This window comes from Malaclemys terrapin, chromosome 4 (assembly GCF_027887155.1).
Source record: "Malaclemys terrapin pileata isolate rMalTer1 chromosome 4, rMalTer1.hap1, whole genome shotgun sequence".
Lineage (NCBI taxonomy): Eukaryota > Metazoa > Chordata > Testudines > Emydidae > Malaclemys > Malaclemys terrapin.
In genome coordinates, this window is record NC_071508.1 from 7215229 (window position 1) to 7239746 (window position 24518).

A 24518-nucleotide genomic window follows, 5' to 3' on the forward strand; every position below is an offset into this window, starting at 1 on the left:
TTTCCCCACGCAGTAGGGTGACCAGATAGTCCTCAGATTTGGGGCTTTGTCTGATATCGGCTCCTATTACTCCCCCACCCCCATCCCAATTTTTCACACTTGCTGTCTGGTCACCCTGCCTCGCAGGGCAGGTCCCAAGGGCTCAGCTGGGACCCCAGCAACCTGAGTGTGCAGGGCTGCAAGTGTCCCATAGGGACCATGGTGCGGAGAGCTTCTTTACAGCAGTGCCTAACAAGGACCTCAGTGCTGCGCGCTTCTCCACAGCAGTGCCCAGACAGGACCCATGGAACATCAGCTTCCCTAGAGCAGTGTCCAGTAGACACCTCAGTGCTGCACTGCCATCTCCAGCGGGGCAAGTTTCTTCACAGTAGCATGCACCCAAATGCTGGGGCCATGCAGGGTTATTCCCAGCAGCCGTTAAGCGCCTGTGAGCAGCAGGGGCACTTGGGCCTTTCGGGTGTATTGGACCCGACGTGTACAAACAGGCGGCATGGGCCTGTCGCCCCTGCACTGAGCCATTGCCAGTGGTGCCATCGCCCCAGCCAGGGAGTCCTGATGCAGACCTTTCAGATCACAGTTTGCAACCAAACCCCAACACCCCCTCTGGAGCCTCTTCCTCCCCCCCACTGGTACTGCGTTCAGAGCAGGGCCAACCCCACAGGGCAGGAACCCTAGAACAGCTATTCTTTAACTGGGCTGCAGCCACCAGCACAGAGCTCACCCGCGGCTGGAGGCAGCTCCCTGGAGCCAGGGCTGGCCTGCTGAGACCAGCAATGGCTCAGTGAACATCCAGCCTGCCCCAGGAGACAGGACACAGCGAAGGGAAGGGAGGGTTCATTCTTAGCGTGGTTTATTACAGACACAGTCACAGGAAGAGATGATTAACAGCAGCATGGAGTATTTGTCCTCGGAGCCACAGCTGCTCAGCCACCACCACTGCCTCTCCCCCTCATGGCTGGGATGAGGAGCCCCTTGCTATGATTCAGGAGGGGCAGTGCCCCACGCAGCTGCAGGCACAGAGCCAGGGAGCCCTTCTAGGGCCAACCCGTCAATTCCCCCCCCTCCAGCTCACAAGGAGTTCAGGTGCTACACTCAGCCTGGCACCAGCTGCCCTCCTTGCCCCAGGAGCGGACTTTTGGCACTTGAAGGGTTAAACCAAGACCAGCTGGAAGGAAGGGAAAGGAAACTAGTAGTGGCCTGGCTCTTCAGCGGGGGAGGGGGCAGAAGTCAGGCACTGGTTAGGAGTCCTCCAGAGCAGCAGAGTCCAGTTCCCACCAGCCCCGGGTTGGGCAGAGAGTTACACGCCCAGACGGCTCTGCCGCCCCAGAGCAGCGCATACTCTCCAGCTCCTCTCTCCCAGCCACTGGATTAGCTAACAGCCCTCCCCAGCAAGCCATGGGGGAGAACAGGTCCAATGGGGACCTGACCTACACCCCACACATGCACCGTAGGGCTGGGAAGAGTCCCGTGCACCTCCTTACCCCCAAACAGAAAAGGGGGGGAAGGAGAGAATATCTTCCAGGAAGAAGTGGTTGGGCCCATCAGCAATACCCCCCCACCCCAAGCTGGTTCAGGTCAAGTCGACACTCTCCACCCACACCCCCACTGGTTCCACTCAACCGGGAGAGGGGGCACCCGTCAACTCAGCTGCTCTAGAGTCCTAGTGGAATTCTACCCCCAGCCCCTGCTGGACCAATCACTGCCCACCCCTTGCAGCCAATCAGCAGCCCGTTCTTGAAGTGATGCCAGAGAGGAACAGGAATAAATAAGATGCCACAGAGACATGAACAGTCCAGCATGGCCCACTGGGGAGCTGGGGCATGGCTGAGCCCCAGGGGAAGGGTGGTGACTCCCTCACGCAGCTCCCCTCGTCACCGTCTTCGAGACAGGTTGTGCTGGGCACCATGGAACAGCTGCCGGGAGAGGGCAGGGGGGCAACTACAGGGAGCGAGGCAGGTCTATTTGTCCTTCTTGCTCTCGCCGTTGGGGAGCTCCGTGCTGGCCACCAGGGGATCCTGCGGCTCCAGTGGCTCCTTGGGCCCCTCGTCTCGCTGCTTCGACAGTTTCTTGGCCTTCTGGTACAGCTCGTTCAGGCTGAACTCCCGGATCACGTTCTCCTGCGACACAGAAACAGGCCTCAATGCATGCCCTGCCACCTGCGAGCCCACTGCCTGGGCCTGCTGCAGGCCACAGCCTCTTGCCAGGAACAGAGGAGGAAGGGGGCAACACCATAGGTCTGGCCAGCCGCTGACAGCTTGGGGAGCCCCGCAGGCTGGGTACAGATTGCCCAGAGTCATGTCGCAGCGGGGAACAGGGAGCTCCGGGGAGGCGGGGGGGGGGGGGGGGGGGGGAAGAGAGAGGGAGGGTGTCCGGATGGTGGATGGGAAGCTCCCCCGCTCACAGGAAATGGGTTAAGATGAGAATTCTGGCCCAGGTCAGGAGCTCAGCAGGGGAAGGACCCAACAGAGAGAATGGCCCTATCCAGCCCATGGCTGGTGCAACGGAGCCAATGCCCCAATGCTCAGGGAAGAGCACTGATTGAACTAGGCAGCTCCTGCAGCAGCCCAGGAAGGGCAGTGGATTACACATGCCCCTCGCCCTACAGCGTGTCCCCATGAATCCCACCTCGGAGAAGGTCCAGGAGACGGCCCGGCCCTTCTTGTCAATCTGCGGCCGGCGCATCACCTCCTTCCCGCCCTGGAAGAGGATCAGGGTGGGCAGCTGCTTGGTGAGGGGTGAGGTGCTCACTGTGTACCTGTGGGGATGGACGGACAGAGTGACCCTTTGGAGCACCAAGCGATCCCAACCCCTCTCCCCATTCACTCCTCAGGCTCTGCATTGCTCTTTCCTTGCCCCTAGACACATCCATGTCCCATCCCCCCAGGCTAGAGGGAAAGGGGAAGACTCCGCTTCCGGGCAACAACCCCCACCTCAATCCAAGCTAACAGGACAGTCTCTGTGGTTGCAACATCCCAAGGGCTCGAAGCCAGCAAGGAGGGATGCAGACTCCCAGAGCTCATCAATTTCAGGACCTCTCTGAAGCAGGGCTGAGCGGGGAGTAGACTACCCAGGGCCACTCCAACTGGGGAAGCAGGTCTGGTTCCCAGCACAGCCATATCCCTCCAGGGGGATTCCAGCAGAGAAGAGACCCCCGGTGTGAAGCAATGACCCTCAGCATCCTCGTGGCTGGGCTGTTGCTGAATCGGCTGGGGTGGGATGGGCAGTGGAACTAGCCCACTTTTGCCCACATTCTGGAGGCACGAGACTGATCTAGTTACTCACGGCAGCCTGGACCCGCTCACCTGGTGCTGACATCGGGGTAGCGGCCCACGTCCACCTTGCCGAAGTTGAGCCCCGTGCAGTTGTACCTGGGGGAGGGAGGGGGGGAGAGGCAGTTAGTGCAGGGAGATCCCAATGCATGGGAGGGGAGCATGGGGGCAAGAGCACGTGGCTGGGCTGAATCCTCCACCACAAACCCCAGCTGGGTCAGCTCCATTCCCTGCCCCCGGGGCAGCCTCAGCCAAGGGGGAGGCAGGAGTTCCCCCTCCCCTACTCACCGAATTACAGGCTGGGCACCACTCACTTGAGAGACAGGTCGGCGTAGATGGGCGCGAACGACTGGCATTCATTGGACCAGTTGGCAAAGAACTCCACAATCCAGGTCACCCGCTTGTCCCGCTCCAGTTCCTCCTGTGGCACAGGCAGAAGGATCAGCTGGAGGAACCACGCCCCGCCTGCGATCACAGGTACCACGGGGGCCACAGCCCCAACACCGCCAGCCCAGTGCCCCCTCCCTGGGGTCACAGTGTGGGCTGCAGGTCAGGGTAGAGATCAGCAACTGCAGACCGAAGCTGGTCCCCAAGCCACAGCAGCCCATGTGTGAATGGTGGCCTGGGGCTATGGGGCAGCCGATACTCACGTGGATGGTTTTATCGCTGAAGTATTTGATATACTCTGGGCCCAGGTACAGAGGCGGCTTGCAGGTCATCAGGAACACTGAAAGTACACACACATCACAGCACGAGTCACTTCACCCGGGACGAACCCCCACACCAGCAGCTATTTACTCAACCCTAAAACCGGGCTTAAAATAGACTCAGCCCCCAGTGCGCACACACAGGTGAGGAGTTGGGCCTGCTGTGCCTAGCTGCACTTTGAAGGCTTGGACGCAGATTTGAGGAGAGGGGGCAGGGAGCCCAGGCAGGCATAGAAATCAAACGTCTGGTTTCCAGGACTAGTTTGCTTGCTCTGTGGCCTTACGGGAAGGTTGGATAAAGCATTTCACGCTGGGTTCCTGCCCTTGTGGATGGGGGGAAGCTATAGATGTGATATACCTGGATTTTAATCCGGCTTTTGACAGTCTCACATGATGTTCTCCTAAGCAAACTAAGGAAATGTGGTCTAGATGAAATTATAGTAAGGTGGGTGGCCAGCTGGTTGAAAGCACATACTCAAAGAGCAGTCATCAATGGCTCGCTGTCAAACTGGGAGAGCCTGCCTAGTGGGGTCCCGCAGGGGTCAGTCCTGGGGACAGCAGTATAGAATACTTTCACTAATGCCTTGGAAATGAGTGGAGGGTATGCATATAAAATCTGCAGTCGAAACCAAGCTGGGAGGGGCTGCAAGCACATTGGAGGACAGGTTTAGAATTCAAAATGACCTTGGCAAATTGGAGAATTGGTCTGAATTCCACAAGGTGAAATTCAATAAAGACAAGCATTACACACAGGAAGGAAAAAAAAAAAAATCAGATGCACAACTACACAATGGGGAATAACTGGCTAGGAGGTAGTACTGCTGAAAAGGATCTAGGGGTTACAGTAGATCACAAATGGAACACGATTCTGGGGTGTATTAATAGGGTATTGGATGCAAGACACGGCAGGTAATTGTCCTGCTCTGCTTGGCACTGGTGAGACCTCAGCTGGAGTCCTGTGTCCAGTTCTGGGTGCCACATTTTCAGAATGATAAGGACAAATTGGAGAGAGTCCAGAGGAGAGCAACAAAACTGATAAAAGGTTTAGAAAACCTGAGAAACTGGGCACGTTTAGTGTTGAGAAAAGATGACTGGAGGAGGTGAGGGACCTAATAACAGTCTTCAAATACGTTGAGGGCTGTTATAAAGAGGATGGAGATCAACTGTTCTCCACGTCCACTGAAGGTAGGACAAGACGCAATGGGCTTAATCTGCAGCAAGGGAGATTTAGATTAGCTATCATGAAAAAACTAACTCTAAGGGTAGGTAAGCTCTGCGATAGGCTTCCTAGGGAGGTGGTGGAATCACCATCACTGGAGGCATTTAAGAACAGATTGATCAAACACCTGTCAAGGATGGTCTAGGTTTACATGGTCCTGCCTCAGCACCGGGACTGGATCTGATGACTTCTCAAGGTCCCTTCCAGCCCTACATTTCTATACTACTATGTAGTTTTCCTATAGTGCTTTGCATCAGTGGATCTCAAAGCACTTCACAATGGAAATCAGTAGCAGTCTCTCCATTGTGCAGATGGGGAAACCAAGGCACAGAGCAAGGAAGTGACTTGTCCAAGGCCCCGCAGCAGGCCAGCCGCCAAGCAGGGAAAAGAACTGAGGTCTGCTCCAGTGCTCTATCCACTAGGCAACACTGCCTCCTTACAGTCTGAGCTCTCCAAATGTGGGGAGGTTAAGCCAGACAGGGGATGCATTTGTTAGCAGGTAGGGAACAAGGGGAAGGAATTGAAGGGCTGGAGGCTAGGGAGCAGTGGAAATGCACAAGGCTGCCAGTGGCTCCAATACTCACGCTTGAGGCAAAGCTTAACACACAAGCTCACACCCTGGCAGACACAAGCAAAGCAGGGAGGGTGGCTGAGACGCGGGGGGAGGTGGCTGTTTTATGGGCAATGGTGTAACGTGTGGTACATTGAGATAGGAAGCAATGTGTTTGCGTGGAAACATTGCTGTCTGAATGGACGCCACACAGCACGGGGAAGAGCTGGGCCCACCAGGAACACCACTCAGCACTTTTCACTCGGAGATCTCCAAGTACTGAAAAGGGCAGTGACTCGTCCGGGGTCACAGTGGGCCGGGGCAGAGCTCCCAGCCTAGCGCTGAACCCACCAAGCCAGCCTGTCTCCCAATTGCCAGCAGTCACTAAAAGGCCCCATGTCACAGCAGGTCAGGGAGCTGGTTCTCACCCAGAGGAATGCTGGAGGGAGAGGGAGCTCAGCGTAGTGAAGTTTGAAGCGAGTCTCCATTAGAAAGTGGGTATTGTTCACCCCCATCCCCCACAGAGGACCTGGGGACATCACATCTCCCCTGGGGGCATTACCGGGGATTTCCCCAAGCTGCTCCGGAGTCAGGACAGGATGGAAAGAGGCTGAACGCACTCACACAGAAAGCGATGGTGCAGCTCAGAACGGAGGGCTCAGCCAAGGGACGACAGCTTGGTTTCACTCTAAGGCGCGGCAGGGACACAGACTGTATAATGTGTGCGCTAGTAGCCCAGTCATGGCCCAGGACCTTGTGCTAGGTGCTGTATAAACACAGAACTGGACAACAATCCCTGTCCCACAGAGCTTGTGATCTAAGACAAGACCTGGATAGAGGCAGGGAGCAATGAGTCAGAACCGGCCAGCATGGACGGCGGTGGTCTCTGCACCCCAGCCACCTAGCCTATGGCAAGCTTTGTGTGGGTTTCCTAGCAAAGGAGAGGTCTGAGGAGGGAGCTTTGTGAATGCTGATGGGTGGCTCCTCCCAAGCGGGAGGGGCAACAGGGGAGAAAGCATGAAGGAGCCTGTTTGAAAATGGAACAGCCAAGTGATGAAGGTTGGGACCACGGGCTGGCTGGGGGGCGGAACACCATGATCGCCTGTGAGAGGATAGGTGGGTGGGGACAGGTTGTGAAGGACCCTGAAAGGGAAGACCAGGTGCATGTGTCTGGGGTGCTGGGGAAAGGGGAGCCAAGAAGACATGCAAGGAGAGGGGTGAAGCAGCCAGAGCGACAAGCCGGGAAGATGGTCTTAGCAGCAGCAGCGATCTGCACAGGCCCCTACTGCAGAGGTGGGACCCCGGCCTTGGCAGTTACTCCCCTCTGGGACAGGGGAGCATGAACAGCTTCCAGCCAAACAGTGCAGCAAGAGGGAGCCCGAGACCTTCCCCTGTGAAGTGATAGGGACTTACCAGCCTAAAAGGGTGCGGCATTTAAAAAGACAGTTGATGGCTGAGAGCCGGTATATTCAGAGTCAAGGCTACACTGAACCCCCCCCCGAAATACATAAGGCAGCTCAGAGGGCGTGTGGGATCGGAGATGCTGGGTAGGCACAGCGATGTTTCAGTAACAATCCTCTCTCCCATCGTGTCTGGCTGGTCTAGTTAGATAGGCGGCTCCTCAGGGCAGGGACCGTCCCTCACTGCACGGGCAGCATCTAGCACAGTGGAACAGTGACCTGGCTCAGAGCGCGGAGAGGGTACGGTACAGACTCGATTCTGTTCCGAGCCAGCCGCATGTCCCCGAGGTGGCATCTCACCTATACAGAGCGTCAGGTAGAGCAGCCCCATCCGCACATCCAGCCGGAAGAAGAGGATTACGTTGGCCACTTTACTGAACATGAAGATGTTCCCCAGGTGCTGATCCACGGTGACTGGGGGAGAGAGATGGCAGTGATGGTCAGCCCCAGACAAATGCCCCTGTCTAGGGAGAAGCGGAGGTGCATGTGGAACGTCCAACACAGACTGTCCCCCACCTGTGTACCTGCCCCCTGGATCGACACCAACATACATTGACCCCATAACTTCATCGCACTGGCTTTGGGACAGAGCTGCCCTAGGATCTCCCCAATCCTGCCACGTGACCTCCTCAGCCAGACCCCCTCCAGACCTTCCCCCCACGCTTCCCAAGCCAGAATCTTTGCTGGGGTCTGACATGGAGACCAAGCTTGCCCAGCCCTCCATGCCAGCCTGAAAACAGTCCTTGGAATGCCCTCCCCCTCATCTCCTGCTTGCAGAATAGTTCCAGCGAGGGGTGGGGGGGGGGACTCACTGGATCTGCGGTTCTTCATCATCACGATGGCGCTGAGGAACATGAGGATCTCCACCTCCCGCTGAAAGAAAGGGTGGGGTGAGCAGAGTCAACATGGCTCAAAGAGGAGATACCAACCGAACCAATAAAGCACGGGGGAGGAGGGGGGAAGAGCAGAGCTAGGCAAAGCCACCAGGCACAGAGAGGAGGCCCCATGCTGAGCAAAAGCAGTGAGGGGGGAACAGAGGGTCGGTGCCGGGGGCTCAGGACTCACCCAGTCGAAGTCGCGGGGGTTCCCCCCGGGGGGGGAGGGTGGGATGTGGGTTCCGGGGTGGGGGGACTCACCCAGTTGAAGTCAAGGGGATTCCCGGGGGGGAGTTGGTTGGTAAGGGGAGGGGGCGGGACTCACCCAGTCGAAGTCGCAGGGGTTCCCGGGGGAGGGGTTCCGGGGGGGGGATTGGGGGTTCCCGGGGGGGGGGGTGGGACTCACCCAGTCGAAGTCGCAGGGGTTCCCGGGGGAGGGGTTCCGGGGGGGGATTGGGGGTTCCCGGGGGGGGCGATGGGGGTTCCCGGGGGGGAGGGGGCGGGACTCACCCAGTCGAAGTCGCAGGGGTTCCGGGGGGGAGTTCCCGGGGGGGGGCGATGGGGGTTCCCGGGGGGGGAGGGGGCGGGACTCACCCAGTCGAAGTCGCAGGGGTTCCCGGGGAAGGGGTTCCGGGGGGGATTGGGGGTTCCCGGGGGGGGCGATGGGGGTTCCGGGGGGGGCGGGACTCACCCAGTCGAAGTCGCAGGGGTTCCCGGGGGGGGGGACTCACCCAGTCGAAGTCGCAGGGGTTCCCGGGGGTGTGTGTGATGTGGGTTTCCGGGGGGGGATGGGGGTTCCGGGGGGGGGGGGGCGGGACTCACCCAGTCGAAGTCGCAGGGGTTCCGGGGGGGAGGGGTTCCCGGGGGGGGGCGATGGGGGTTCCCGGGGGGGAGGGGGCGGGACTCACCCAGTCGAAGTCGCAGGGGTACCGGGGGGGGGGAGTTCCCGGGGGGGGTTCCCGGGGGGGGAGGGGGCGGGACTCACCCAGTCGAAGTCGCAGGGGTTCCGGGGGGGGGGGGGGAGTTCCCGGGGGGGGGCAATGGGGGTTCCGGGGGGGGGTTCCGGGGGGGGTTCCCCGGGGGGGAGGGGGCGGGACTCACCCAGTCGAAGTCGCAGGGGTTCCGGGGGGGGAGTTCCCGGGGGGGGGTCTCCGGGGGGGGGATGGGGGTTCCGGGGGGGGGTTCCCGGGGGGGGGTTCCCGGGGGGAGGGGGCGGGACTCACCCAGTCGAAGTCGCAGGGGTTCCGGGGGGGGGGGGGGGGAGTTCCCGGGGGGGGTCTCCGGGGGGTGGATGGGGGTTCCCGGGGGGGAGGGGGCGGGACTCACCCAGTCGAAGTCGCAGGGGTTCCGGGGGGGGGGGATGGGGGTTCCCGGGGGGGGTTCCCGGGGGGGAGGGGGCGGGACTCACCCAGTCGAAGTCGCAGGGGTTCCGGGGGGATGGGGGTTCTCGGGGGGGTTCCCGGGGGGGGGGGATGGGGGTTCCCGGGGGGGAGGGGGCGGGACTCACCCAGTCGAAGTCGCAGGGGTTCCGGGGGGGGGGGATGGGGGTTCCCGGGGGGGGTTCCCGGGGGGGAGGGGGCGGGACTCACCCAGTCGAAGTCGCAGGGGTTCCGGGGGGGGGGGGGGTTCCCGGGGGGGGTTCCCGGGGGGGAGGGGGCGGGACTCACCCAGTCGAAGTCGCAGGGGTTCCCGTCCTCGCGCTGCGTGGGCAGCCCCTGGCAGAGCGGCGGCAGCTTGCGCACCAGCAGGAAGGCGGCGGAGAGCAGCGCCGAGAGCGGGTAGTAGGGCCGCGCCAGCCAGCGGCAGAGCCCGGGCACCGAGTAGAACAGCGCCAAGAGCGGGGCCAGGACCGCCATCTTCACCTCCACTGACCGGCCCGCCGCCGCGGGGACGACCACGCACGCACCACCGCTTCCTATTGGGCAACCACGACGCCAATCATGATGAAGGCGGGGACTGATGGGAGACGTCCATCCTCATTGGTCGCAGCCACTGCCACTCACTATCAAATACATCCGATTGGATATAGGGATCGCACTGGAGACGGGATCGCTAGAGCAAGGGAGCAATCAGATATCGAGCATTGGAAAGACGTGATTGCCAGACCTGGTTGTCATCATAGTGCGCAAGGGAGACAGCCAATCACGTCAGGGCTGAGTTAACGTACCTTTTTGTCCAATCAGAGACACACAGGGAGGTGATATGGGGCGGAGTAAAAAAGCGATTAACCAATCAAAGACATGTATACGACGGGCCGCCCTCCAATGAGGACGAGGCGGACGGTCATGTCCCCGAGGCACCAGGCCAATGGGAGGAGAGCGCGCGGAGCATGCTGGGATGATGGAGAATTTCTCGGCTCTCTTCGGAGGGGCCGAGCCACCGCCTCCCGCCGCGGCTACCGCGCTGGGCTTCGGGACGGGGAAGCCGGGGGGGCCCGGCGCCGGGCCGCCCCCCGCAGCCGCCGCGCCCCAGACCGCGGAGGACGCCGCCCGCAAGGCCGCGGCTGCCAGCGGCCCCTTCTACCTGATGCGGGAGCTACCAGGTACGAGCTCGTGGGGGCGGCCCCGAGGGGGCTGGCCAATCGCATCGCTCAGACGCGTCTGATTGGCCTCTCTCTCCACCTATCTATGGCTGGGGCTGCTTTCCCCAGCCCAATAGGCAAAACAGACGGGCCAGTGGAGGCGGGACTTGGGGGGGGGCAGTGGATATGAAGGCGTGGATTGGCAGCTCTGAGAGCCAATAAGGATGGAATAAGACGTTTGTGAAGATTCGGGGAGATGGAGTCTTGTAGCCAATGGGAGGGTAAAGTGTGGGGGGGGGCTGCTCCCAACTGGGTCCGCGTTAGCCATTTCCCAGACTCCTCTGGGCCAGGGCCAGGGCCAGTGCTGGTGGTGGGAAGGGGGCCCAGCGGGGCAGTGGAGGTGGGGGCATGTTACGGTCTCACCCGACATAGACCCAAGGCCCTGGCTGCTCAGCCCAGCTCCCCCGGGGGCTGGGCCGTCTTGTGGGGTTAAATCCCGTCTCCGCTCCCCCGTTGCCAGCTGGACACGCAAGTCTCCGTTGCTCACTGTGGTGCTGCCATGCCCCGACCCGAACTGGGCTTAGCGGAGGGGGTTGCCCCCCGGTCTTGAGCAGGCCGGGCTCCGTTGGGCTCTGCCTGTAGCCAGTGCGCCACAGACATTAACGAAGCCTCACAGCCGTGCTGGGCCAGGCAAGTGCCAACCCCAGCTTGCAGCGGGAGAGAGAGTTGAAGTGAATTTGCTCAGGGCCAGAGGGGAAGTCCGTGGCAGAGCTGGGCAGGGAAGCAAGGAGTCCTGGCTCCGAGTCCTGGGTGCAGACTGCTCCATTTCGCTGCCTTCAGCAAGGCTGGGTGTCAGTGTAAAGCGCTGCTCTCCTGGTTCCTTCCCAGGCAACATGGAACTGACGGGCAGCACCAACCTGATCACACACTACAACCTGGAACACTCCTACAACAAATTCTGCGGCAAGAAGGTGAAGGAGAAGCTGAGCAACTTTCTGCCTGACCTGCCAGGGATGATCGACTTGCCGGGCTCGCATGACAACAGCAGCCTGCGCTCCCTTATTGAGAAGCCACCCATCTGCAGCAGCTCCTTCAACCCCATCACTGGCACCATGTTGACTGGCTTCCGCCTGCATGCCGGCCCGGTGAGCTTCTCCCTGAGCTGCTGGGAGTGAGAGGGTAGCTTTGGGGTTGGGGTCAGGGAAGGGGGGACTCTGAGGTTTGGGTTGGGGGAGATGAGGCAAAGAGCCTGCTGAGAAAACAAAACACCCTTGCTGGTTGACAGGTGATATGTAGTGGGAAGGGAGGTGATGTTTGGAGAAACTCCACCACCCCCACCTACCCTGATCTTTGTCTCTTCCAGTTACCAGAACAGTGTCGCTTGATGCACATCCAGCCACCCAAGAAGAAAAATAAACACAAGCACAAGCAGAGCCGCACCCAGGATCCTGTTCCCCCAGGTAAAGGCTGCACTCCACAAATCCAGCAATTCCCTCTCCCAGACATAGAGCAGCACCCTCCAAATCTTCACCAGGCCCCAGCAATGTCATAGCTAGGCCAACCCTCCCCCATCTCTCAGGAGGGAACTCACCTGAATGCAAATATGTGTCTCTCTTTGCAGAAACCCCCTCAGACTCTGACCACAAGAAGAAGAAGAAGAAAAAGGAGGAGGATCCAGAACGGAAGAGGAAGAAGAAAGAGAAGAAGAAAAAGAAGGTAGGTGGCAGCAAGGGGGAAGAACTCCTGGTTCACTTCCCCACCAGCCTGGCTATGCTCACCGTACTGGGGTAGGACAGGACTTGGAATGTATCCAACCCCCTCCTGGTTACCCCCTGCTCTGGAGCCTCCGTCCTAACGTAACGGCCCTGGAGAGATGGGGTTTGGATGTCGCTGGTGATCCATGTGGTCCCACCTAGAGCGGGCAGAAAAATAGGCTTTTGCCCTCTGAAAAAGTGTCTGAGACAGAGAGAGAGAGAGAGACCCCCCTCAGAGGTGGGTGGGCACTGTGTGTGGGTGTGACTCCTCCCTGGGAAGAGTGGGGGGGGTGGATGTTGGGGGTGGGGACTGTGTGGGTGTCCCTCCCTGGGGGGTGGGGGGTAGTTTTTCAGAAACTCAAGACTCAAAGATTTTTGATTAAGAAATGCTGGTGTGGTGACTCCTGGGAGTTGTAGTTCAGGTTCCTCATGCCCCCTCTTCTATAGGGCAGGCTTCTTGGTTAGTCTACATCTCCCATGATGCACCACTTTCCCACTCCATGAGAGTCCCTGGCCATGGTGCACCATGGGAGATTTAGTCTGGCTAGGGAGAGGAATGGAGACACAGAGTGCCTGAACTACAGCTCCCATGAGACACCAAAGCTGCATTTGCAGATTGAAATATTGGGGGTGTTTGATTTTTAGTAGGAAACTGACATTTCCTGTGGAAATCGCGTGCTGTTGGGGGACAAGTGGGTACACATAGAAACCCCAGTTAGGGGGCTGGAAAACACTGAGGCCAAAAATTCTGAGTCTTCTTCCCCCCCCCCCCTTGCTCTGATTGGTCCCTGGGCTGAGGACTCCTGTCCTGACTCTCAACCCCCATAGCCCCACTGTGAATCCTCACAGGGGTCGGTCTGTCTGTCTGTCTGACTTAGAACCGGCACAGCCCAGAGCATCCAGGCGTGGGCAGCTCCCAAGCCAGCAGCAGCAGCAGCCTCCGGTGAGGTGCCAACTCTGACCATGGCACTGGGATTGCTCCAGGGAGACGCCCATCATCGACTTGCTGCGTGCTGGGGAGAGCGGCGCTGGAGGCGACATTAGGAATACCCCAGAGCGGCTCGCAGGGGGGAACTGGGCTGCCCCACCGGGGGCCCCAGTGTGTACAGATATCCCAGGGCATCAGCCTGGTGGGAGCACAGACTCCGCTGGAGAGGGGGCACCGGCTGCTGCCTTTAAGGCTTGCTCATCCCTTTTATACCAAATAATCCTCTCAGGAGCAGAGGCTCTTTTTTATTCACATTTTAATTAAATCTCTGCTTGGAGGAGACGCCGGTGGCTCTGTTTGAAAGTGCCCTGCTCACTGCCTGTGCCTGGGTAGGCCTGGGCTCCCCACCCCTGGGCCAGGGCAGCAGGGCAGAGCGGGTGCTGGCCCAGCCACCAGCAGAGTGAGCCTTGAGGACATAGATTTCAGCAGGGGCCTGGGCTGCGGGAAGCAGATAACAGGTCGGATGGGCAGAGCTCAGCCTCCTGGCTGTGTGAAGTAGAGGGGAGGAAGGGGCCGAGTCTATTTCCTAAGGGGGCAGGTGTCCGGCTCACAACTCTCCAGGGCGTTAATTAGGCCCAGTCCTGACCGGGCAATGGGGAGCAGACTCCTGGGTTCAGCCAGGCAGCTCTGCTGCAGGGCTCTGGCTCTAGCATGGCTGCCGGAGCTAACGGCCCAAGCCTCGTGGGAGTGGGGGACAGCCTGTTGTTTTCTGCTGCCCAGGCCAGCAGGGGGCACTACCCTCACTAAATAAACCGCATGGTGCTGCAGTGCCCAGGGCTGGAGGAGGCTGTTCGTACTCTGCTGCTGAAGGTAGTAACTGCCCAGCTGCCCGAGTCAGTTTGGTTCCCTGTGCATCCCCTAGGAACCCTCCCACCCCAGCCCGGCTCTCAGCTGCCTCCCTTCCTGTTAAGGGGGCAGAGTGGCTGGTGCCTTAACCAGTGGTTCTAGTTCCCTTCCTCCTTCTGCAGGGAACTGCTTCACAGTGGAGGCCTGGCCGCGGAGCGCTGCTCCTCAGGGCTTGACTCCCAGCAGTTCCCAGGGGGCCGTGTGTTTTACATCAGTGGGAGGTGGACTTCCCTGAACTAGCCTGAAGCAGAACAAGCTCACAGCACCCTCTGCATGGAGCATCTTGCATGCACCAGGGCTCGGGGGAAGCTCTCCTGTGGTGGGGATCCCCCGTCCCAGCAGGTTTTGGGGCCCCTTCTCTCTGGACTGGGCTTCCTCACTGCTCCTCAAAGCTACCTCTGCCTCTCTTCTGTGCTGGGGGCAGGGGGAGGTGTCACCACTGCTGCACTGGGGTTTTTCCCCCAGGCTGGGTTTTTGTTGGGGAAGGGAGAATACGCCCTCTGCCCTGTAGGTGTGAGTCAAGCACAGGCTATCTCCATGGGGTAGCAGCTGCTGCCTTCCTGCAGGAACCATGTTCCCTGCCTGGTGTGGGGCATTCAAGCAGGAGGAGCTCCATCCCTTTCCTGTGGTCCTCTCCTGGAGTGGTGGCTCTACCCATCCTGTCCCCGCACAGCCTGCAGGGTTAAGCTGGATGCAGGCTGGAGCAGTGCAGTGCAGTGCAGACCTGCCTCCCACTGCTGATGACAGACTGGGGCCAACTAGGAGCCACTCCCACTGGGAGGCAATGTGGGTCAGCTGCTGCAACCTCAGAAGGCAGCAGTGGCCAGAAATCCACCCCAGGTGGCAGCTCAGCCCCTCCCCAACAGCTGTGGGGTGGCTGTTGCCTCTTCTCTCCCTCCCCCCCCTTGAATGAGGTGCTGTCTGACCCAGGCAGCTGTGTTCACCAGGCCCCCTGCAAAATACCACTGTGCAGCCTGGGTCCAATTCCTTCATGCAGCCCCAAGAGTCCCCGCTCCAGGGCCTGGCTGAACTGACTGTTACTGTCTTGGAGGAGGGTGGCACCTTTGCCATCCCCCCACCGCAGGATCTAGGCGATGGCAAACCGCTTCCCCTGGCAAGAGAGGGTAGCTGGGGAATCTGGCCCCAGCAGCAGGGCCTGTGTGCGGGAAGGGCCTAGCTAACTGCAGAGATGGGAGAGGCCCAAAGAGTGGAGCTTGTTGTCTTACTGTTGGGCAGTGCCCCGCAGCAGTGGAACAACCCTTCTCCCATGAGACCTGTAAGGCCAATGCAGCTCTGGCCCAAGTATTCAAGTGTGCAAGCTTGGGATAACATGGCCAGTCACCCAGGCCAGCATAGAACCCAGGAGTCCTGACTTCCACTCCCTGGCTGTAGCTACCATCCCACAGCTGTAGGCAATAGGGTCACCCTTGCCTTGCCCCAGCCCCAGCCAAGCAGGGAGCAGAGCTGCTCCGGTGATTACAGCCTCCTCACAAGGTTGAACTGGATTGGGGGTGGGGCACAGCTGGGTTCCTCTCCTGCTTTTACAGTGGAAGAGGGGGTACAGCCTGGGGCCCAGGTGCAAAGGGGCCAGCCGCTGCCCCCTGCTGTCTGTACCCCCAGTAGGGCATCCCTTCTAGTCCTGCTGAGGCTAGACATTGTCTCTGCCTATTCCCCCTGCCCCCCCAGCACCCACTGAGGTACCCCATTTCCATCCCTAGGTTCCAGCCCCCTAACTTTCTCTCCCCCTACCATCCTAGTTCAAGGAAGCTGTTGCCAGCTGTTAAGGCACCTCCCTGGCTGAAATATCCACGGGCACAGGAGAGCCGTGCTTTGGTTACAGACAGGCCAATACATAATGCCCAGCCGGCCACCCCCCACAAGGACACTCCGGGGGGGGGGGGGGTTAATGAGCTGGTTGGAGCTCTCCCTGGAGCAGCCGTGGCATCCTGCTATCTCATGCACTGGATAGGGGCCCTCACTGGATCCTGGCTACCACCCCGGCATGGCGGCAGCTTTGCCCCATTCCCCTGGAGTCCCACCAGCTAGAGTTGGGAATTGACTGCCTTTCCCTGCCCCGGGAGGCCCCTCGAGCACTTACCCCTCTCTGCTCCTTAGGGCTGGCTTACGCCCCCGTCATTCCTGTTCTGCCAAGGCAGAGGGGTGCACTTTCAGAGCAGCCAGCCCCATTTCTGACCCAGCTTCAGCTACCAGGCATGTACACAGCTGAGGGGGGGGGGGTGCAGGTGGAGCCCAGTTCTGCCACATCCCACCCTGCCTGTAGACCTGGGCTAGAGTTGTCTCCCCTCCTGTTGGGAGGGTTAATTGAAGGGGTGACCACAGGTGCAGTAACCAGGTTTCCTTTGCTCAGGTAGTCATGCCCACCCCAATCATTTGCATGTTGTGTTTCTCTCTCGCTGTTTGCATGGTGCTCAGCTTGGCCGTGGCAGCTTTGCTTTCGCTTGCTCGTTGCCAGTTTTACACTCAGGTTCCCCACAGCACATGGTGGGGATAGTCGGGTTGCAACAATTGCTGGGAAAGGCTTGTTTGCTTTAGTGAATCGCAGGAAGGTTTCCTTTACTTTGCTACGCGCACACGTTTGGGGGCAGATTTGACCCTGACACTCAGGTTTCCAAACTGCCTGGAAGTTCTAACACTCTCGTAATGTGACAGCCAAAAATCCTAACACCCCCCTCCCCACACACACACAGACTAAGGAGCAGGTGGGAAAGCACAAGGGTGGTTCTAGTCAGTTCCTACTACAAACAATGAATGAATGAGGAAGTTGTTCTCCTGCATCAAGCCTGCCAGCTTTTCACAGCAGAAACGAGGGCGTGAGCCCTAGTGCTCAAAAGGAGGCACAGATCTGAGCCTATGAACATTTATATGTTTACTGCAAACAGCCACTCCTACCGCAGAGCAGCAATTCACACGGAATAAAGTCAATGTTTGGGAGAGGGCGAACAAAGGGTGTGTCCAGTGTTTTCTGCTTGTCTTATCCTCCACTTGTATCTCAATCCCTTTTGGTATCTTGCTTCAACCTCATTTTCATAGCTGTTGCTCCTTTCTGAACAGTTGCCATCAAAGTGCAGTGGTTTCTCCCAGCCCCAGTTTGAGCCTGTGCCTTGGTTTCAGACACCACCTAAGGTGAATCCACTCATTTGTATGGAAAGATCCCCCCCAGTGGGCCTGCACGGGCAATGGCCCATCTAAAAGGTTTAGCATAGACAGCACCACATCACAAGTGAGGGGCCCTTTGCTATTAATTTGTGGAGCAGGACCTCACCGAGATGGGAACAACACTGCAGGACCATCCACAGCGGTGAAGTGGTCACTGCTGCAAGAAGGAACGTTGGAGGAGGCCAGGATAGCAGCATCTCCATGGAGTCCAGTGTAGGGGAGGAAAATCCCTATGAGCCAAGGAGATTGACACTGAAGAAAACTTACCCCATTAGACACTTAAGTTGTGAAGTATCAAGAAGCTTGGGTTGAGCTTTCAGACACTTTGCAAGGGCTGCATCCATATCCCCATCACATTTCTCTCCAATAAGCACCTTACAACTCAGATGACAAGTAGCTGGCCAATCAGGGCTGGCTGGCTACAGTATGGAAAGTTGAAATAGTAGCCAGACATCACAGTGGGGGTTTTACTGTTGACTTCAATAAGGGCAGCCCTGTTAGCCCTCACAGCCAAAAGACAACCCAATCACATGGGAGGGACGTATTACAGCTGCTTCACACCTGGTCACAAGCTTTATTCCCAACTTTTGACCATTTCTAAGCAGCCAAGAGGTTTTGATGCACATTGACCCTAAACCAAGCCCCCGCTCCAAGCCTGAGAACAAGACTGGTTGTTGCTAAACATTCTAGATAGGAATAGTGCACAAGCAGAGCATTGGAAATTGGTTCATAGACTAAGAAAACTCCGTGCTCCTCTGGGATACTCTGCTAGGACTGCGCTAGTAACACGAGTCCAGTCACAGTACAGCCAGGACTGAGTACCTTATACAGGTAACTTATGTGAGGACCAGTCCCCCAGAGCCAGGGTCAGAATGCATAGAAGAGTCCACCTGGTGGAATGGGCTCTGGCCGTCTCTAACGTGAGTGCACCCAGCCTTGTCCTGACCCACGTGGGGACATGAAGACCCTGGAATCCATCTCTCTCCAAAGGTTTGTCAGAGGAGACATACATGATAGTCCTTTCCCAGAGGATGGGAAAGACCTCCATCGCCAGAGGGCTGCAGAAAGAGCAGCTGCATTCAAAGGCATGGCATTCATCTTGGGGTGATCCACAAAGAGTGATTTGCTTCGCCACCTGCTTGACCTAGATGCCACCTGGGGGGGTATCACCACTGGGCTGGGCTTGGCTGGGTTCATGTTCTTCCTTCTCCCTCAGGTTGACACTTAGGACCTATTGGGTGAGCCAGGTTCTAGTGCCCCACCTCCATAGCTTCTCAACACAGAAGAGAACCTATCCCTCGCTAGGTGTCTATGAAACTCTGACCCGACTGAATCAGAGCCATCTTCTGGAACGCCTATGCCCAAAGCAGACAGGAGCCACCTCCGCGCCAGGATGTTTGGATTCCTGCAGAGATCCTGCACCACAAGAGTAGGCTCCTAAGTCCCAGGGCAGGTGCATCTGTGGTCACTACAGTTCGGACTTGTGGAATTTAGGCAGTAATTCCATATCTCAAGTGCTCCCAAGTCAGTGCATGTCCAAGGGTCTGCTAGAGGCATGGGGAGCTGTGTGGTCTGGAGCCTTTGAGGATGGTCTCTTGTACAGATATGCCATAGCTCCCATAAAAAGTTACAGCCACGGGCTGCAACCTTCCTGGGGTAGTCTCTGCTGCTAATTCTGCCACACCTACAACACCCCAGAGTGCTAAGAGGCTTTTGAAACTGGCCCTTGGCTAGCAGCTATGTATTCTAGCTGTCCCACAGGGATGAGCCTTTGGGTAATAGAAGGGGAATTCTCATGACTCAGCAACCCACTGGTCGAACAGAATTTTTAAACCCTTCCAAAGTGCTGTTAGTCTGATGGAGGAACAACCTTTCTTTGCAGACACCTACTACTTAGCTCTCTCTAGGTGCTTAGATGGCTCCCATTACTGCCGTATCTGAGGGCCTCACAAACAATGACCCCTGTGGAGGCAGGGGAGTGTAATCCCACTTTTACCAATGGGGACCTGAAGCCCCGAGATGGTAAGGTCTAAGCAACTTGTCCAACAGCACAGGAAGTCTATGAGAGCTGGAACAGAACCCAGCTCTCCTGAGGCTCAGTCCAGCCCACATCCTCCTTACACAAAAATGTACACTAGCACCCTTTGAAACACTAGCTCGGAAAATGTGTTTGTCCTTAAAAAAGTCCAGATTTGCTTGGAATGCATAGGACACAGTTTCTGCAAAGTCAAGGGGGAGGGATAGCTCAGTGGTTTGAGCATTTGCCTGCTAAACCCAGGGTTGAGAGTTCAATCCTTGAGAGGGCCATTTGGGGATTGGTCCTGCTTTGAGCAGGGGATGGGACTAGATGACCTCCTGAGGTCCCTTCCAACCCTGATAGTCTATGATTCTAATTCAAATGGATCCTTACAGAAATGATCCTGATTTCAGCCTTTTGCGGTAACATTTCTGCATCCCCCTGTAGCTCAAAAGTGACTTCACTATGCTTCAAACTGACCATCTTGTCACTCTACTTTGAAACTCATGACCCAGCTGCCTTTGAAGGAAATAAGCTAAACTAACACTATTCATTTTTGTTGGGGAAACTCTTGGACCCAATTTTACTCCCACTAAATTTCAAGGTCATTTTTGGGTCACTAATTTCAGTGGAAGTAGAATCATTCACTGTATGAGAGATCATCAGCTGGCTGAAGTTTAGAAAGAAAATAAGGGTCCCGCTCTAACCGACAGCTGGCAGATCTTCCTCTCGCTCAACAGGACATGACAGCATTTGCGATGCTGCAGCATCAGAGTTCTAGGCAGCGTTCTCTACAGAGGAAGGTGGTTTCTTATGGAAAAATGATTGGTAAGGTGCCATGGATGCCAGTCCATTTATAAAGCTGATCTTGTAATTCCCAACAAAAATAGTCTCATGCTTTCAAACTTTTAGTACCAACTAGCAAATGCCCTGCATACTCGATCAATTCAATGGTTTTCAGAGAAGCCAACTCCAAAATGGCTCCCTCTGCATTTGAGATTTTAGCAGTGTTGCCTGTTCACATCCCTCTTTTAGACCAACAGAGAGTCACATGACACCATTCAATTTGAAACAGGTGGACGGATGCTGGCTTATGAAAGAGGCAAGTTTTCAAGGGCAGAATAGTCAAGAGTTTAAGAAACTCCTACCTATTTGAAAACTTGGACACAATTCTGTCAATGAAAGCAGGGAGAAAACCAGGTGAGAGAATATTCTTAGCAGCCTCCAACCCAAGCTGAGATACTTGCCTCCTACGTTCCCTGTTGGCCGAAGGGGAATGTGCACGAGTCCACTTTCCAGATTGGGTAAAGAAAAAAGAAATGACTTAAAAGATCACTGAGGAGGTCTGTGGTAGAACCCTGATCTTTGCTGGTAGACCCATGGCTTATCCACTCAACCATAGAAACTCACACATTATCTTAGGCGGTGTTGTTGTAGCTGTGCTGGATCCATGCTATCAGACACATGTTGGGTGAAGTAACATCTTTGATTGGACCAGCTTCTGCTGGTGAGAGAGCTTTCAAGCTTACAGAGAGCTGAAGAAGAGCTCTGTGGAGCTCAAAGGCTTGTCTGATCCACAGAAGTTGGGCCAATAAAAGACAGCCCCTCATCCACAATCGTGTCTTGGTTTATATTACCAAGATCAGGGCCCCATAGTACTAGGAATGCTAATCCTTTGATCTACAGATGAAAAAATGAAGGTTACTTGTAACTGGAGCTTTTTTCGATGGCTCTGCATGTCCATGCTTATGGTATCGAGCTGCCTGGTGGCGCTTTATGGTAGAACCTTCTCCAAGCAGTGCCTGCTAGAGTGCATGTGCACCCCCTCCCACTCCTCTCCTCCATGTCTCTGAACGTTCCGAGGGCAAGGCTATGAAGGGGGTCCTGCACCCTCTACCGCCTCAATTCCTTTCACTGCCAACCCAGAAGACCAGGATAGGACTCTGAGAAAGAGGGGAAGGTCCACGGATACTACAGGCAGCTCAAGAACTTGAGCTAACTCATAACATCACACAATTCATTGCTTACCCCATCTGGAAACAGACTGAGCAGACAAGCTATGACCCATATGAATCTTAGAAAAGAAACAATCTGGATGACATCCTAAAACTCTTAGTTCTATCTAAGTAGTAAACAAGAGCTGTCTTACAACCTAACCGGTTGTCTTACAACGCAGGCTCCACTTTACTAGCATGAAGGTTGGGAAAGAAAACTGGCAAATTTAGTTATCTGACTGATGTGAAACTCAAACGCTACTTTTGGTAAAAAACCTAGGATCAGGTCTAAGAACCACTTTATCTCTGTGAAGACTAGTAAATGGCAGGTCAGCCATCAGAGCATGTAGTTCATTCACTCTTCTGGCTGATGTAATAGTGATTAAAATAATGAACACTCTAATTTGGGTTCAAAGGGGTGACCTTATATAGATAATACCAAATTAAGGACCCAAGATGGGACAAGATCCCTTGAAGCAGGATATATATTAGACATCCCCTTCATAAACCTTTTGACAGAATCATGTACAAACAATCTACCCTCAACCAAATCACCGTAAACTGAAATAGCAGCCAAATGAACTCTTAAAAGAAGGATTAGCCAATCCTTCAGACTTTACACACATTAAATACTCCAGAACACAGGGTATAGAAGCCGGAGAATCAGATTTTCTCTCCATCCAAGCGACAAATCTAATCATTTACATTGGTAACATGGTCCTGTCGACAGAAATTAGCAAAACATTCTGTACCAAGGAAGAACATGACTGCTCACAACTAGGCAAAGTCCGATGGCCCACGCAGTTAGATGAAGAGACTGTGGGTCTGGATGGAGAATCCTGCCTCGTTGTTGTGACAAAATATCCAGAGACAGTGTACCATCCGTCTGACAGATGACACAGGTCTTGTATACCACTGCTGTCTTGGCCAAGCTGGAGCAATCCAAATCATGCTTGCCCTGTCCTGCCAAATCTCCATCTCCTTTTTCTGAATGGCGGGGAGGAAGCATACAGCAGGCCCTTTCGCCCATGTAGAAGGAAGGCATCTGAAAGGGACTGACGGTTCCTCCCAGCTCTTGAACAGAAGATGGGGCATTTTTCATCACAAAACACGTGTGCCTCAAGTAGACCCCAATAGGAAAAGATATCTTGAATTACTCGATCCTTCAGGGACCACTCGTGAATTTGAGAACTGTCCCTGCTGAGACGACCTGCTGGCAGGTTGCTTTCCCCTGCTAAATACAGGGCCATTGGATAGATCTCACGCAGAATACACCAATTGGCATATAACTGGAATGAGCGAGCTCCCCCGGTTTGTTCAGATAATACATAGCAGTCGTATTGTCTGTTGATGTCTGCACCATGCTACATTGTATATGAGGAATGATCTGAGCACCAGACGGATGGCTCTTAATTCTAACACACTGATGTGTATGGTCTTTTCTTGGAAAGCCCCTGATCGTAAATTGAGACACATGGGCTCCCCATTCCATGTTGGATTCGTCTCATGTTATCGTCACCAATGGGGAAGGGGAATGAATAGCACACCTGGGAGAACATTTGATCTGTTCGTCCACCACCTCAGTGAATCCAGAATGTCCTTCGACTGGCTGTATAAACTCACAACATCCAATAATAGATTGACCACATTCGGATATGAGCAAAAAAGGTATACACACACTCAGGGACTTGAGGGTCGCTCTGGATTCTTTGAGCCCATGGAGCTTAGCGTCAGTCTGCTCTGAAAAGAGCGAAGCTCCCTCACAGGGGAGATCTTGAAGGGTTTGCTGGACCTCATGCCGGAGACGACTACTGTGGTGGCTATGGACCTGGCCACTGAATCTGCTGCATCCGCAATGAAGCCCTGGCTATAGACTTCCCTTCTTCCACCACTGACGACAACTGCCTGGACTCTTGGGAAAGCGACTCCTTGAACTTCAACATGGAGTGCAACCCCCCGGTAGAGTAAACTTTTCTACTGAAAAGGTCCAGCTTCTTGGAGTCCTTTGCCTGAGGAGTCATCCCCTGCAGACCTTGCCTCTCCCTTTTGTTGGCTGCAGACACCACTAAGGATCTGGAGGGGGGGGGTATAGAGGAACTCATAAACCTGGACAGGCAAATGAGAACATAAGAACGGCCATATTGGGTCAGACCAAAGGTCCATCTAGCCCAGTATCCTGTCTGCCCCAGAGGGAATGAACAGAAGAGATAATCATCAAGTGATCCATCCCGTCGCTCACTCCCAGCTTCTCGCAAACAGAGCCTATGGACACCATCCCTGTCCATCCCAACTAATAGCCATTGATGGATTTATCCTCTATGAATTTATCTAGTTTTTTTAATCCAGTCTTGGCCTTCACAACATCCTCTGGCAAAGAGTTCCACAGGTTGACTGTGCATTGTGTGAAGAAATACTTCCTTTGGTTTGTTTTAAACCTGCTGCCTATTCATTTCATTGGGTGACCCCTGGTTCTTGTGTCATGAGAAGGAGTAAATAACACTTCCTTATTTACTTTCTCCACATCAGTCATGATTTTATAGACCTCAATCATATCCCCCCCTTAGTTGTCTCTTTTCCAAACTGAAAAGTCCCAGTCTTATTCTGTCCTCATAAGGAAGCTGTTCCAGACCCCAGTCAAATACTTCCTTTCAGCTCTTCTTGCGGTGGAGGTTAAGGGAAGCTGAGATTTGCCACAGGGCTTTCACTGGGTCCATAAAGGTCTCATTGAGGGGCAGGGCTACTTTTGGCGGCCATGCTATGGCCAGAATGTCAATCAGGCTGTGGGAGGATTCTTTCACTACCTCCGCCTGCAAGCCCAAGTTCGAGGTCACCCTCTTCAGTAGCTCCTGGTGGGCCTTATAGTCGTCTTGGGGAGGTGACATGCCTGGCCCCTGACACAGCCTCATCCGGAGAGGGCGCTTGCAGCAGCTGAGAGTATTCCTCCCCTTCTGCACCGACGAGATCCCACAGAACTGGCTTTTGAAGCTTGGCACTGGCCTTGGGACCAGAGGCTGGATTGGGGACTGCCTGATGGGATGGATGCGCCCTTCTCTCGGAGAGATGCTCGCCACAGCAAGGGAAACAGTCCCAGCACCAGTCACAGACAGTAAGAAGGAACTGAGGGGACGCGGGGTCGGTTGT

The 24518-nt window shown here is 56.0% G+C and overlaps 2 protein-coding genes across 6 annotated transcripts; one reads left to right on the forward strand and one right to left on the reverse strand.

The window, feature by feature from the left end:
- Positions 1-833: 833 nt before the first annotated feature.
- TMX2 (thioredoxin related transmembrane protein 2) lies at positions 834-10338 on the reverse strand. 3 transcript variants are annotated; one of them, XM_054025375.1, is made up of 9 exons: positions 10248-10338; positions 9748-10132; positions 8018-8078; positions 7506-7619; positions 3920-3996; positions 3584-3690; positions 3303-3368; positions 2626-2755; positions 834-2117 (listed from the first exon to the last, which is right to left on the reverse strand). In XM_054025375.1, exons 2-9 carry the CDS (start codon positions 9934-9936, stop codon positions 1959-1961), a joined length of 903 nt encoding a protein of 300 aa, XP_053881350.1. In that variant the 5' UTR covers positions 9937-10132; positions 10248-10338; the 3' UTR covers positions 834-1958. The 3 variants fall into 3 exon arrangements, with proteins under 3 accessions (XP_053881350.1, XP_053881351.1, XP_053881352.1); XM_054025376.1 differs by lacking the exons at positions 9748-10132; positions 10248-10338 and adding an exon at positions 8406-8425; XM_054025377.1 differs by lacking the exons at positions 9748-10132; positions 10248-10338 and adding an exon at positions 8271-8278.
- MED19 (mediator complex subunit 19) lies at positions 10288-13625 on the forward strand. 3 transcript variants are annotated; one of them, XM_054025378.1, is made up of 5 exons: positions 10288-10622; positions 11490-11746; positions 11965-12061; positions 12223-12317; positions 13234-13625. In XM_054025378.1, exons 1-5 carry the CDS (start codon positions 10388-10390, stop codon positions 13300-13302), a joined length of 753 nt encoding a protein of 250 aa, XP_053881353.1. In that variant the 5' UTR covers positions 10288-10387; the 3' UTR covers positions 13303-13625. The 3 variants fall into 3 exon arrangements, with proteins under 3 accessions (XP_053881353.1, XP_053881355.1, XP_053881356.1); XM_054025380.1 differs by having other exon boundaries at positions 13184-13260; XM_054025381.1 differs by having other exon boundaries at positions 13205-13243.
- Positions 13626-24518: the final 10893 nt, after the last annotated feature.